Raw genomic sequence first — 12,312 nt, forward strand, 5'->3', positions numbered from 1 at the left:
CCTTAATATTGATAACAGTGGTAGTTTATTTCTCCTATAACATGAAAAAATTGTCTTGTTATAAGTGATTTTATCTACCAATTAAATATTTTTACTTAAAACAATCTCATATACCTTGCTTAAAAGTATAAGTTAGTTTTGTCTTATTTTAAGTGTAACAAATATTTGCGCTAGAAACAAGACTAAAAATAAATAATAAAGTGTAAATGTTTGAACTCCATTGCTGTGTGTAAAACATCTACATGATAAATGAGTTTCATTTTTTGAGCTGAATTACTAAAATACATCAACTTTTTTATGACATAATTTACATAATTTACAGAGATGCGCCCGAATCTGGGCGTTCAGAAGTCAAGTGGATTTTTACTGAAAAAGCAGAGCGGAAACTACGAATAACGGACTTAGGAATTAGGAGAACAGGGGCTTTAGGACATCTAAACCGCTAATTTAAGAATCTCTCAGGTGTAAGCTTTTTATAAGGGATTTCTGTCCGTGTTGTTTGCACCCAGCATTATGGAGTCACGGTGAGGCGAAGGGATCAGAGCCGGTTTAACCTCAACAAACAGCTACAGCTATAAATTCTCTGTGGGTAAGAAGGGCCAACGTCCATCTTCTGACTGCAGCAACAGTCTGGTGTCCGGATGAACTGCATTTCCTGCCTCTGTCACATGATGACCTGTTCCTGAGCTGTAATCCCTCCACTTTCGAAGCCTTGTGTCTTTCACGCCTTAAGGGGGAAATCTTGTTTGGATCATGATCAGTGTGATATCATGGGAGCCGGGTAGTTTTCTGTTAAATATGCAGCTAAATATTTGGCAACGTACAAAAAATGTAAGAATAAAACACGAGAAAACAAAAAAGCATTTGATAATGTTCTGATTGCAGATTTTTACATATTATGTATCTTCTTATTAATGAACTAGAAATATATGTTGTTTTTTTGGGGGACTTTTCTAAATACATACATACATACTAACCTATTTGGAATGCTCTTTTTTTAATATATCCTTTACCTTTTTGAAAGCTAAAACTTCTTTTGTTGCCATTTAATTTCGTATATTTCTGTGATTCTTATTCTGATTAGACATGAAAGATTTGCCAATAAGAAAATGGATCAGGTTATTATATCTGAATGATCATATTAAATACACTTAGATAAATGTACATTTTTACCATGGAAAAAGAGGAAAAAATTAAAAAAGGCAATGAAAGGACTTTAAAAACTATCACATAATACACAGCCGTCACACATGGAGCCTCACATGTCACAGATCATTTCTGTAATCTATACAGTTAGCTAATGTATTGAAAGCATGTTTGTTCAGCGGCCAAGGTCTGTGATTGGTGACAATCCGTCTATCTTGACATGAACAGGTGCCAAAAGTCTCACACCTTTATAAAACAAAAACGTGACATGCAGATGAGATCTGGGGTCAGCAGTCGAGCTCCACTATAAATACAGCAACACGACGCTGAACGTCACTGTTACCCAGTAGAACAGGTAGGAAACAACTGGGATCTACTGCTGGACTTTACTCTGGCGAGTCTCCATTTGTGTAAAGTTAGGTAAAATTCAGAATCTTTTTCTACTTTTTAAGGTTTTATAGAAAGATGAAGTTCCTCCAGGTGTTTTCCTTCACTCTGCTGTCCGTCCTGGCGGCCAACTCTCAGGTCATCATGCCTGGCAGATGCCCCAGCGCTGCTGTTCAGCAGCAGTTTGATGCTGCCAGGGTGAGAAATCCTTCAGATGGAGCAGCAGAGCAGGATGTGGCTTTGTGTTGACTGTGAGTCTGCTTGTTTTGCAGTATCTTGGTAAATGGTATGAAATCCAGAGGATGCCCCACACCTTCCAGAACGGCCAGTGCAGCACCGCCACCTACAGCCTGCAGAGTCCTGGAGTTGTCGGAGTCGTCAACAGGGAGCTACTGTGAGATTTACTCAGTCTCTCCTGATCAGATGCATTTCTAAACATTGTTATAAGATTTGATTTAATTTCAGTGCAAATGGGACCATTGATGTAATCACCGGCACCGCCAAACCCGACCCCACTGAGCCCGCCAAGCTGCTGGTCTACTTCTTTGAGGGTACAGACCTGGTTTGGTTTCCACGCTCATTTGAATCTAGTTTTAGTCGTGTGTTTAATCCCGCTGCAGGTGGAGGTTTACTCACAGCCTGCTGTGTCTCTTTGCTCCTGCAGACTCTCCTCCTGCTCCTTACTGGGTTCTGTCCACAGACTACGACAACTACGCTCTGGTCTACAGCTGCACCGACCTCAGCGTGCTCCACGCCGACTTCGTGTGGATCCTGAGCAGGCAGCCCACTCTGCCCGACCAGACGCTGGAGGAGCTGCACGGCCTCCTGCGGTCCCTCGGAGTCAGTGTGGACAAGCTGCTGGTCACCAACCAGGACGCAGATTACTGTAGCGCCATGAACCAGTAGATTGAGATTGTGGAGTTTGTATTTATTGATGCAGAATCTTTGTTTGAGCATAATTTAATAAACTTGCACGTCCAAAACAAACAATGTGGTTTCACTGGTACATTTCTTGTTATAGTTTTTGTGAAGTGCAGCAGTAATTATTTGTGGTTTATTATTGACAGAGTTCTGCTAATGTGTCACCTCAGTAAATATTTAACATGAAATTATCTGAAAATACAAATACTTGGCTTGAGATTTTTGGCACAATTTTTGCAGATTAGTTCTTGTCAAGGCTATTTGCAGATCCATTCAAAGCTTCCACCACTCAGCAGTGCTAAGCTGTGCTGTTGACCATGAAGTTGGACTCATTTTAAGACATTTCTGCTTTCACTGAGGTTTAATTTTCACTGAGGTTTAATTTTCACTGAGGTTTAATTTTCACTGTGGTTTAATTTTCACTGAGGTTTAATTTTCACTGAGGTTTAATTTTCACTGTGGTTTAATTTTCACTGTGGTGTCTGAAACAGTCAGATCAATAAAGTTTTAAACAACTATAGCTCAATTTGTCAAAAATAAATCACACATCTCATGTTTGTTGAGTCTTAAAAACAAATTTATTCCTATTTTATTAACTTACCTTTGGTAAAGGAATATGGTGAATTTGTGTATTTGCCAAATTATATATGAATTTATCACCAAACTATCAAATAATTACATATCACCAATCTCAATAAAGTGAGTTCTTAAAAGAGTTATGAATGAAAAGTGACAGTAATTATGACTGAATAGATTTTAAGAACTTTAATTTTAAGTTAAAACTATTGATTTAATTATGTTTGTGTGACTCAATTTCTGGGTGGAAATAAATGGCAATTAAAACCAAAAGGTTCACATCAGATAGAACTGATTGATTATTCAAAACAAATTAAGTGTTTTTCCTATTCCTATTCAACCACTTCTGTTTTGCCATCCTAATGAATAATTAAAGTTGTTTTAATTAATGCTTGTACTTTCATAATAATGCTATTTATTGTTTTATATTTATAGACAGAATTTACATATTTTGCATTTTATAGCCTTTTACTTCTTTTTAGGAAGATGCATTTTCCATAACTTTTAAAGAAATAGCCAATTATTTACAGCAACGTTAGTTAATATATATTTTCCCTGCCAAATAAATCAATCTGACTTAAATATATAAAAATAAGCCTTAAATGTGACTTTTACCGTTTAAACTGAGTGTTAAATGCAACCAGTGAAGCAAAATAATAAATAAAACAGCCTTTTTTGGAATACAAGAATCAGAAATTTTATTTCCACAAAATAAAATACAAACACGTATAAGATGATGCTCATCATAACGCGGCTCCGTCTCACTGGTTCATGGGACTGCAGTAAGTCTCGTCCTGAACAGTGGCGGCCATCTTGTCCACGTTGACACCGATGGAGGACAAGATGCTGAGCAGGTCCTCAGTGGTCTCTTTGGGCAGAGTGGGCGTCCTGCTAAGGATCCAGGACAGCTCCATGTGGAACAGGCCGTAGTCGGTGCAGCCATAGATCAGCGTGTAGCTGTCGTAGTCGGTGGACAGAACCCAGTACGGACCGGGAGGAATGTCTAGAGTCAAAACAGCAGCGGGAGAATTTTAAAGATCTTGAATAAATAGACTTATTTCTGAAAGAAAATTGTTTACCATCAGAGAAGGAGACCTCCAGCTTGGCCGGCTCAGCAGGGTCCTTCACTTTAGCCGTGCCAACAGCAGAGTTAATGGTTCCATTGTCACTGCAGGTTAATAAACAAATCAGTTCTGATTTAAGGCTGCAGGACTTTGTTTGACCAATTCTGTTCAAAAACAAGCAGGACGTTTTACTCACAGCAGCTCTCTGTTGAAGACTCCAACGACTCCGGGACTCTTCAGGCTGTACTCGGCGGTGGCACATTGACCTTGCTGGAAAGTTGTTGGCAGCTTCCGGATCTCAAACCATTTACCAAGATACTGAAGCGGAACCATATTTATCAAACTCCAAACATGAAGAAAACAGCAGCTTAGTTACAAAACAGGACATCTGAGAATGTCTCACATCACCAGAGTGGCGCAGCAACTACTTTCCATTACTTGAGCAAGTTTTTGTGAAAGAATTACTTCTTATTAGTCGGTATATTTGACTTTAATTTCAGAAATTTGAATTTGAAGTATTGCTACTATTAGTTGACTAAAACTTCTGGATTCTCTTCTCACTGAATAAAGGACAAATATTTTAACCAAATTTTCACCAGATAAAGACGCTTGTTAGACTCATGTTTTTTTTTTTTTTTTTTTGACAGAAGCTGATTTAGAAAAATATTTATTTTGTCTTATTTTATAATTATTTTCACTTTGGTCAATAAAAATACTTTTTTATTTAATTTCTTAGCTACTTTCTACTATTATGTAAGAACAAATATGTTAAAGTAGTGCTGCTTTTGGTTGAGTACAATTTTTGGCTACTTTACCAGATTAGATCAAATGTTTCTCACCCTGGCAGCATCAAAGTTGGCCTGGACTGCAGGATCGGGACATTTTCCAGACCTGAGATTCTGGGCGCTGCCTCCAGCGGCCAGCAGCATAGTCAAAGTAAGAATCTGCACAGCGTTCATCTTGTCGCCTCAGTCTGCAAAGAGTAAAACAGAAAAAGGCAGCTGAAAGACGAGTCAAAATCCAGCCGCTTTAGGAAGGTGTCGTCTGCTCACCTCTGTGAAACCAGCAGGAGTGACCACATCCCGCTTCTGGAGGCTTTTAAAGAGCCAAACGTCTCCAGGCTTCAGCCCCTCCTTGTTGTTTGATGACGTGAGAACTGGCACCTGTTCAAATGAAACAGACTCTCTCCAAAGATATTCACCTGCACAAAGTTTGGTTAGGCTGCTAAATAATGAACTTATCTGGACTCGAGTAGCTTTAGACATTAATTTAAGAAAAACATAAATTTGACTGTAATTGTAGTTTCTATCAAGGCAAGGCTTAATGTTTTAGATACAAACCATTTTAGGAAATGTTTTATATCTAAATTTACTGTCTGTTGGCATCATAATCTGAAATAAAGTTAGGATAGCTCTTGTTATAAAAGTAAAATATGTGAAAATATATTTCAACTTTCAATCATTTTACAGACAAGGGGAAGATTTGTTTTGCCTGACATGACATTATGCATAAAAAAGCATGTTGATGAAATGAAACATTAATCCATAACCCCCCTCCAAAAAAACAACAACAACAATGATTTTATTCCATTAATATCTTTACATTTTTGGGGGTTTATTGAAAATTATGGAAAAGGTTTTCTCCGGACAAAGTTTATATCCAGTCCACTAAATTCTGAAGTTTTAGCTTCATTTAGTCTAAATTAAAATAACTTTACAGATGACTGAAAGTTGATAAAACTTTAAGCAGAAACGATTTGACTTTCAAGCATTTCATCCAAAAACAAAAACATAGAAACTTGCAGGTCTGAGTTGCTCAGAAAACAAAATAAAGTCAACAAAACAGTCACACCAGCGCATATTGCAGGTTTCGTTTGTAAAATCTACAAAATAATCTTAATCTGCTCTTCTCTGCTCTTATTGCACTAAATTAGGACTATGTCTGCAAATTAACATGACTGTTTCTATAATAGTTGATGAAATTTTTGACATTTCTGAGAATTTATGAATGAAACTGGAAAGAAACTTCATTGTAGAATGAGAGGGAGACAGATATTTCTGGATAAAATCAATGCTGCTTAGTTAGGCTCAAGAGGAAACTGGTAAATGATTCTAAAATCTTCCAACACGTTGATTGAACTGACCAATATCCACCTGAATCTGACCTGCTTCTTTACAATGTACGTTTTAACCATAAAGTGAAATGCTGCTCAGTAAATGGAAAACGAACGAGACGTTACACAACCGAGACACATGACTGACCGACTTCAAGGTAAATAGACTTAGATAACACAAATCTTTAGAGATTGGGTTTGTTAAATAATTTACTCTTGTTGAATATGTTGTAATCTAAAGCTAACAAAGTGTTTTCTAAAAAATTATATTGCTTTTGTCTCAAATAAAGAAAACCAGTTGTGTCAGTCGCATAACTAAATGGGTGCAAAAGAAAAAAAATAAATAATAAAAAATAAATCAATTAAATCAAATTAAGATTATCTTGTTTTAGGTCAGTTATTATTAAATTATTTCTTGTTGCTAAATGTTTTTTTAATTCTAAATTACAATAGACAATTCTTATTTTACATATACACCTATGAATACACTTAATATACTGACAAAATAGTGCATAAAAATTAAAAACAATTGCAATGCAGAAGTTTCAGCCCTTTTTTTGTTGCTTTTTCAACTAAAGGAAAAAAAAAGATAAAAAATAAAACTAGACAACAAACTCAACCCTCCTTTCCATCTCAGCTCCCCAAAGTCACGGATCTGGTTGTCTTGATCCAGTCAGTTTGTAACTTCCTCATTTTCACATAATGCGTTTTCCTCATGATGCCATCTTGTTTGTGATGCACAGCAAAAAATCTGATGCTGCAGCTCCTGTACAACACAGAGGAGACGGTGTTTGCAGCCTTTCAAGCTATCCTCCTAAACATGCAACTATATAGTATATGAAGCTCCCCTTTATTGTCCTCTTTTAAAACTGTTTCAGCATTCTATTGATTTGATTGTCTTTCTTTTCTTTTGTCCTTTCCATATTTTTAATGTTCATTGATGTTATCTGTACATCAGTTTGTTGCTATTTTAAAGTGCTTTATAAATTAAACAGTAATAGTTTATGAATAGGGGAATAGTTCAATCATAAATCCTTTAGTGATTCAAATATAAACTCAACATATCATGTCACACTGTCTTACAGATTTAAACACATTTTTCCTGGGGATGTTCTTTGAATAACCATCGGAGCAGTCGGTTCAGTTTAGGCGACAGATCGTCCTTCAGGTTTTGACCCCAGTCATCCCTCAGCAGCAGGAAACATTCTCAAGCTCTAGTCCACGTGTGTTGCTGCTCACTTTCAGGGTTTTCCGTCCTCCCTCTGTGGTAATGTACAGCTTGTATATGTGTGCACAGCTGCAGGGGCATCAGCAGCATGGCTGCATATGCTCTGGCACGTGAGTCTTTTGCTAGAAGATCAAACTCGGTCTTTTTGTAAACTTTGAAAAGTTTCTTTTTGGATGAAAAAAGAAACAAGTGCCTGATCATTAAAACTCAATATGAAGATATTGTTTAATTTCCCGAAAGGTCAGCTGATTTCACATTGCTCAAGCATATTAAAGCTCCTCTGCTGCCCTCTAGTGGACAAAAACACAGAGCCAACTTTCATATCTAAAGGTAAAATATATTCTGTTGTATGATTAATTCAACAAAATACCCAACCTGATTTTAGTATTTCAAGCAAGAAACTGTTTCAGAAGTAGGTCCTCCTTTTCTGCTCTAAGTCAGAACAACAAATCCCCATTGCAGTGACATATTGTTGCCTTCACAAGATCATAGGTCCAGATGGTTTCCCAAAGTGTGCTTCTGGACGAAGGCCGCAGGAAACGAATAATTGCCTTCTGGCGTATTGAACTCTTAAACTGGAGTACCTGGAGAGAACCCACTCATGCACCAGGAGAACAACTCCATGCAGGGATTCAAACATAAGAATGTTTTGCTGAAACATAATTGAAAGAACCCCGCAATTTTATAATTCGTGAAACCTCACGGGACAGAATACCAGCACAAAAAAGAAAATCCAAATACAGAACCTTGTGATGAGATTAAAAGAGACCAAAACTCTCCTCAGGATCCACCTTTGCATGCTGCATCTTTAATACATTTCTCAACTCTTTGATATTTCCTCATTATCCTGCAGCCCATTTGGCTGTGCGCTCGCTTCTGTCCTTGATCTTCTGACCAGTCGAGCTCATTGCCTCCATCCTGGCAGAAAGCAGCCGCTGCTGCTTTACCCGGGCTTTGATGTGTCTGGCTGCAGCTAACAAGTCTTTCCTCCCTGAAATACAAGCTGGATATATTAGCTGGAAATTGAACCTTTTGATCTTTTTTTCTTCTTCTTTAGTTTAATCTTGTTTGTCGTCGGAGGGCTTTGTCTGGAGGCAGACAGTATTTAATAGATTTCTGCATGTAAATCACTGTGTTTATTTTAGAGTATTTGTGTTATCAAACAGCAACAGGACCTTACAGATAATAAAATGTCAGGTTACCGACTCGAGTTCTGGCTTCTCATTCTTATGGAATCTAAAGTTTTCTGTGAAATAAAAGTTTTTAACCTTGTCCTTGCATGTCTTTGCTGCACAAAATCCATTCCTTTCAAAAAAATAAAAAATAAAAAATAAAAAAAATAGTGAGAGGATTCAAATATTCATATTCCTTGAACTTTTCCACAGCATTTATTGTATAACAATAAGAGTATTAAATTATGATTGATAGTGATTTATTGTTAGCTTGTAAAATGAAAAGAAATCAACGCTGCATTTTTAAAATCTTCATGAAAAAAAAAAAAAAAACAGAAATCTGAAAAGTGTGATGTACATTTAAATTTAACTCGTCCTACCATACCAAACCAAAATTCAACATTCTGGCCCACAAACAAAACTCTTTACAGTTGCCTCATTTTTTCTCCTGTTGTTACTCATCTTTTATATTAACCCTAACCCTTTTCTTTCCTTCTTCTTTTTTCTTTTTTTTTTATTGTCACAAAGGAATGTTGTGCAATTCCTTTGTGTCCTTCGCCTGATGCCTTCATACATTAAGATAATTTTCTCTCAAACTATCTGCAAAACATCTTCGGCCAAATGTAGATGAGCAGATGTGAGTAAACTCAATTTGACAACTGAACAGAAGAGGACTAAATGCTAAACTTGAATCTTAAAGAGTTTTAAAAAGTGCATCTTAAGTTCGATACCACAAAAACTTCTCAGCTGAATTGAAAATGACCATCCTCTTTGTGAAACTGTCTTGGGAAGGCAGAGCATTTTCAGTATGCACACTTCTGACTGCAGATAAATCAGTGGAAAAATCTGACAAATGAGAACAAAAAAAGCTCAAGTTTCCATTGCAGCCCACCTCAAGCAGGAGAACCTTCGGATAACTTTGTGACATTCCAGTCAGAGCGTCACCCATGACTCTGATTTGGTAATGACCGACTTTACGCCGGTAATAAAACTGGAGAAAGACAAAGAATCTCATTGATTTCAGAGATGTGCAAAAACTTTGTGAAGAACAACGTCTCCGAGTCAAACCCTGAGATCTCTGAGGAGAGAACACGGATCCACAAAGAGGAACAAAACCGGTAAGATAAATGTACTTTCTCTGACTAATTTAAACATTTATTGATTTTAAAATACCAGCAGCTTTTGTTGCTTTTCTGCAGGTGATGCAGCCTGCTCTTACCATGAGGGTGTTTCTGGCTTCGATTTTTGTGCTTGTGATCCCCATCATTCGGGCTCAGGTTCCCCACTGGGGTCCGTGTCCAGAACCAGAAGTCCAGCCCGCCTTCATCCTTAAACAGGTAACAGGATTCCCAGCGTGAGTCCAAACTGTCTTTGAATGACCTGATTGAAAAGGTTTCAACAGCATTCAAGTCTCACAATTTAAGTTGCTTTTTTTCCCCCTTTTTCTTACCAAACATTAGAATTAAACAGCATTAAAATATTGCAAAACTCTTTTAAAAATAATTTTACAATAGAGAAAATATTAATGGTGTTAATATTTTTAAAACCTTTTTCATAAAGTGAATTTAAAACATTTGTGCAAATTTGAGAAAAACTGAGAAATTATTATTATTACATGTTAAAAATTTTACTATTTAATCTTCTCATTGCAAAATGTCGGGAATGCATTTATCTGCAATTGTTAAAAATAAAATCTCGCTGTGGTAAAAGGTTGTGTATTGAAATGATGTTAAATAAGATGGTTTAGATTGAACAATGGATATGCAGTATTTCAAAATCAAGCATGCATTTCTGCTATTTTATGACAAAGAAGCAACATCTTATCCTTTAATCTGTTCTCAAACAGTGCACAAACTACTATTTAACTGAAATAGAACATAAAGTGATGCTTTAAGTGCAGACTCACTAAGATATTCTCTAGTATATTGTCCTTGAGGGATAAAAAAACCCGGAGAGCGCAGGGTAGTTAATGACTTTCCACTGCAGATACAGAGTGGGCCTGAAAGCTAACCTGTCGCATGTTTCTGTAAACCCATTACAGTATGTAGATTTATTCACAGTCTCCTCTCACGTTGCTCTAAATTGCCTCTGAACCTGTGTGTCCCTGGCCCTCGCAGTTCATGGGGAGATGGTTTGAAATTGCCAAGCTGCCGGCCCAGTTTGAGAAGGGCCGCTGCATCGAGACCAATTTCACTCTGACGACGGACAACTCCATTCGAGTGGTCAGCTCGGAAATACTGTGAGTCACTGCGAGCGGGAACCTTGTGGAAATGTGTCAGGAGGTGCTTGTTGGCACCGTTTAGGGCTGCGCAAAAACTCTGTGTGTGATTTTGTGTGTGTCAGAAAAGGAGAGGTGAGGAAAATAGTGGGAACCGGAGTGATAGAGGATCTGAAGAATCCAGCTAAACTGGGAATAACCTACTCCTACGGTCAGCGGGAATACATCGGAGTAAAAATGATCACCTCTTGTTTATGTTCTGACCTTTGACTTTTACTCTCTGTGTCTACTCAATGTAGTCCTCCCTTACTCCCCTTACTGGATCCTGTCCACTGACTACGTGAACTTTGCCCTGGTGTACTCCTGCACGGATGTCCTCAGGCTCTTCCATGTGGACTTTGCCTGGATCCTGGGCCGCACCCGGAGCCTGCCGGACGCCACCGTGGAGAAGGCCAGGGAGACCTTCGCCACCAACAACATCGACGTGACCCGGATGATCCCCAGCAGGCAGCAGGGATGCGACAAAACTCTCTGAGGCTGCGGCGAAAAAGCAACACAAGATGGCGCCGTTGCAGGTGGAAGAAGAGAAACGATTGCAGATTTTTTTTTCTCCCCACTCTTTATTTCTACAGAGAAGAGTTTTAATATTTTATTGCAGTTGTAATGAATAGAGCAATCTCAGCTGTTTGCTTGCTGATTAAAGTACATTATTTGAAAGCTTTATGTTCATCTGGAAAAATATTTGCTAAAACATTTTGCCGTTTCTAATCAGACATCTATTAGGAAAGCCTCAGTGAACTAGATTCATTTTATTACAAGGAAACAGCTGTGTTTTTTTTTCAGTGAAAACACATGATACTGATTGCTTTATTTGTCTCTCAAACTCCAAACATGAAGGTTCTCATTAGTCCCAGCAGAGTCAGGAAAACATGTGACCTTTCTTGATTTTTTGACAAATTAACGTGAAGCATTTTTCTGGGATTATTCACCTCAACCAGATGCTAGTTTTGTTTTTGATGACTGATATAAAACCTTTGTGGAATGTGCATTAAACTGCAGAATATAGTCAATGGATGCCTCAATAGTAAAATGTGCTACTTGGATCAATCTTCAATGAAACAATTTACATAAGAGAATAAAAATCTGTATGTTTTGAAAGTAAAAACTCTGTTTCAAAACACTTAATATTTTATTAAATATTAAATCTCAGAAATTTAATGATTAAACTTGCTGTCATTTTCTTGCCATTAACGATGTGCTAATTTTTTATTTTATTATTCACTTTTAAAAAACAACCATTTACTGTCTCAATTGGTTTTTGTTTGTAGCCAGATTTCTGTTGGCCTTTTAATTTAAAGCAAAAAAAAAAAAAAAAAAAAAAGTATATATTGGAAAGCAATTTATAGTTAAGGTCAAGATTATTCACACCTCTTGTAGGTGTGAATAATAATTGTGTTTTTAAACTTTAATCAACAGTCTTACTGGAA

At 37.2% G+C, this 12,312-nt stretch overlaps 3 protein-coding genes across 4 annotated transcripts; 2 read left to right on the plus strand and 1 right to left on the minus strand.

The window, feature by feature from the left end:
- The first annotated feature begins 1,507 nt into the window (after positions 1-1,507).
- Positions 1,508-2,523, plus strand: LOC129378033 (apolipoprotein D-like). Its single transcript, XM_055058278.1, has 4 exons — positions 1,508-1,731; positions 1,806-1,927; positions 1,999-2,084; positions 2,198-2,523. Exons 1-4 carry the CDS (start codon positions 1,612-1,614, stop codon positions 2,437-2,439), a joined length of 570 nt encoding a protein of 189 aa, XP_054914253.1. The 5' UTR covers positions 1,508-1,611; the 3' UTR covers positions 2,440-2,523.
- A 1,178-nt stretch (positions 2,524-3,701) lies between these two features.
- Positions 3,702-5,088, minus strand: LOC129378031 (apolipoprotein D-like). The gene is made up of 4 exons (XM_055058276.1): positions 4,934-5,088; positions 4,291-4,412; positions 4,110-4,198; positions 3,702-4,033 (listed from the first exon to the last, which is right to left on the minus strand). The coding sequence occupies exons 1-4, from the start codon at positions 5,051-5,053 to the stop codon at positions 3,792-3,794; spliced, it is 573 nt and encodes a 190-aa protein (XP_054914251.1). The 5' UTR covers positions 5,054-5,088; the 3' UTR covers positions 3,702-3,791.
- Positions 5,089-9,638: 4,550 nt separating this feature from the next.
- Positions 9,639-12,043, plus strand: apoda.1 (apolipoprotein Da, duplicate 1). 2 transcript variants are annotated; one of them, XM_055058233.1, is made up of 5 exons: positions 9,639-9,725; positions 9,807-9,944; positions 10,725-10,846; positions 10,951-11,036; positions 11,125-12,043. In XM_055058233.1, the coding sequence occupies exons 2-5, from the start codon at positions 9,810-9,812 to the stop codon at positions 11,358-11,360; spliced, it is 579 nt and encodes a 192-aa protein (XP_054914208.1). In that variant the 5' UTR covers positions 9,639-9,725; positions 9,807-9,809; the 3' UTR covers positions 11,361-12,043. The 2 variants fall into 2 exon arrangements, with proteins under 2 accessions (XP_054914208.1, XP_054914207.1); XM_055058232.1 differs by having other exon boundaries at positions 9,656-9,725; positions 9,787-9,944.
- The last annotated feature ends 269 nt before the right edge of the window (positions 12,044-12,312 follow it).

The sequence above is a fragment of the Poeciliopsis prolifica genome, unplaced genomic scaffold (genome assembly GCF_027474105.1).
Source record: "Poeciliopsis prolifica strain line A6 unplaced genomic scaffold, Auburn_PproV2 SCAFFOLD050, whole genome shotgun sequence".
NCBI lineage: Eukaryota > Metazoa > Chordata > Actinopteri > Cyprinodontiformes > Poeciliidae > Poeciliopsis > Poeciliopsis prolifica.

Excerpts from the sequence above, each read along its gene's own strand:
- LOC129378031 (XM_055058276.1), bottom strand. The coding sequence starts at position 5,053 with ATGAACGCTGTGCAGATTCTTACTTTGACTATGCTGCTGGCCGCTGGA. Across the intron at positions 4,413-4,933 it reads CCAACTTTGATGCTGCCAGG|TATCTTGGTAAATGGTTTGA; the intron begins GTGAGAAACATT and ends GTTCCGCTTCAG. Across the intron at positions 4,199-4,290 it reads GTCTTCAACAGAGAGCTGCT|TGACAATGGAACCATTAACT; the intron begins GTGAGTAAAACG and ends ATTAACCTGCAG.
- apoda.1 (XM_055058233.1), top strand. The coding sequence starts at position 9,810 with ATGCAGCCTGCTCTTACCATGAGGGTGTTTCTGGCTTCGATTTTTGTG. Across the intron at positions 10,847-10,950 it reads GTGGTCAGCTCGGAAATACT|AAAAGGAGAGGTGAGGAAAA; the intron begins GTGAGTCACTGC and ends TGTGTGTGTCAG. Across the intron at positions 11,037-11,124 it reads GGGAATAACCTACTCCTACG|TCCTCCCTTACTCCCCTTAC; the intron begins GTCAGCGGGAAT and ends TACTCAATGTAG.
- LOC129378033 (XM_055058278.1), top strand. The coding sequence starts at position 1,612 with ATGAAGTTCCTCCAGGTGTTTTCCTTCACTCTGCTGTCCGTCCTGGCG. Across the intron at positions 1,732-1,805 it reads AGCAGTTTGATGCTGCCAGG|TATCTTGGTAAATGGTATGA; the intron begins GTGAGAAATCCT and ends CTTGTTTTGCAG. Across the intron at positions 1,928-1,998 it reads GTCGTCAACAGGGAGCTACT|TGCAAATGGGACCATTGATG; the intron begins GTGAGATTTACT and ends ATTTAATTTCAG.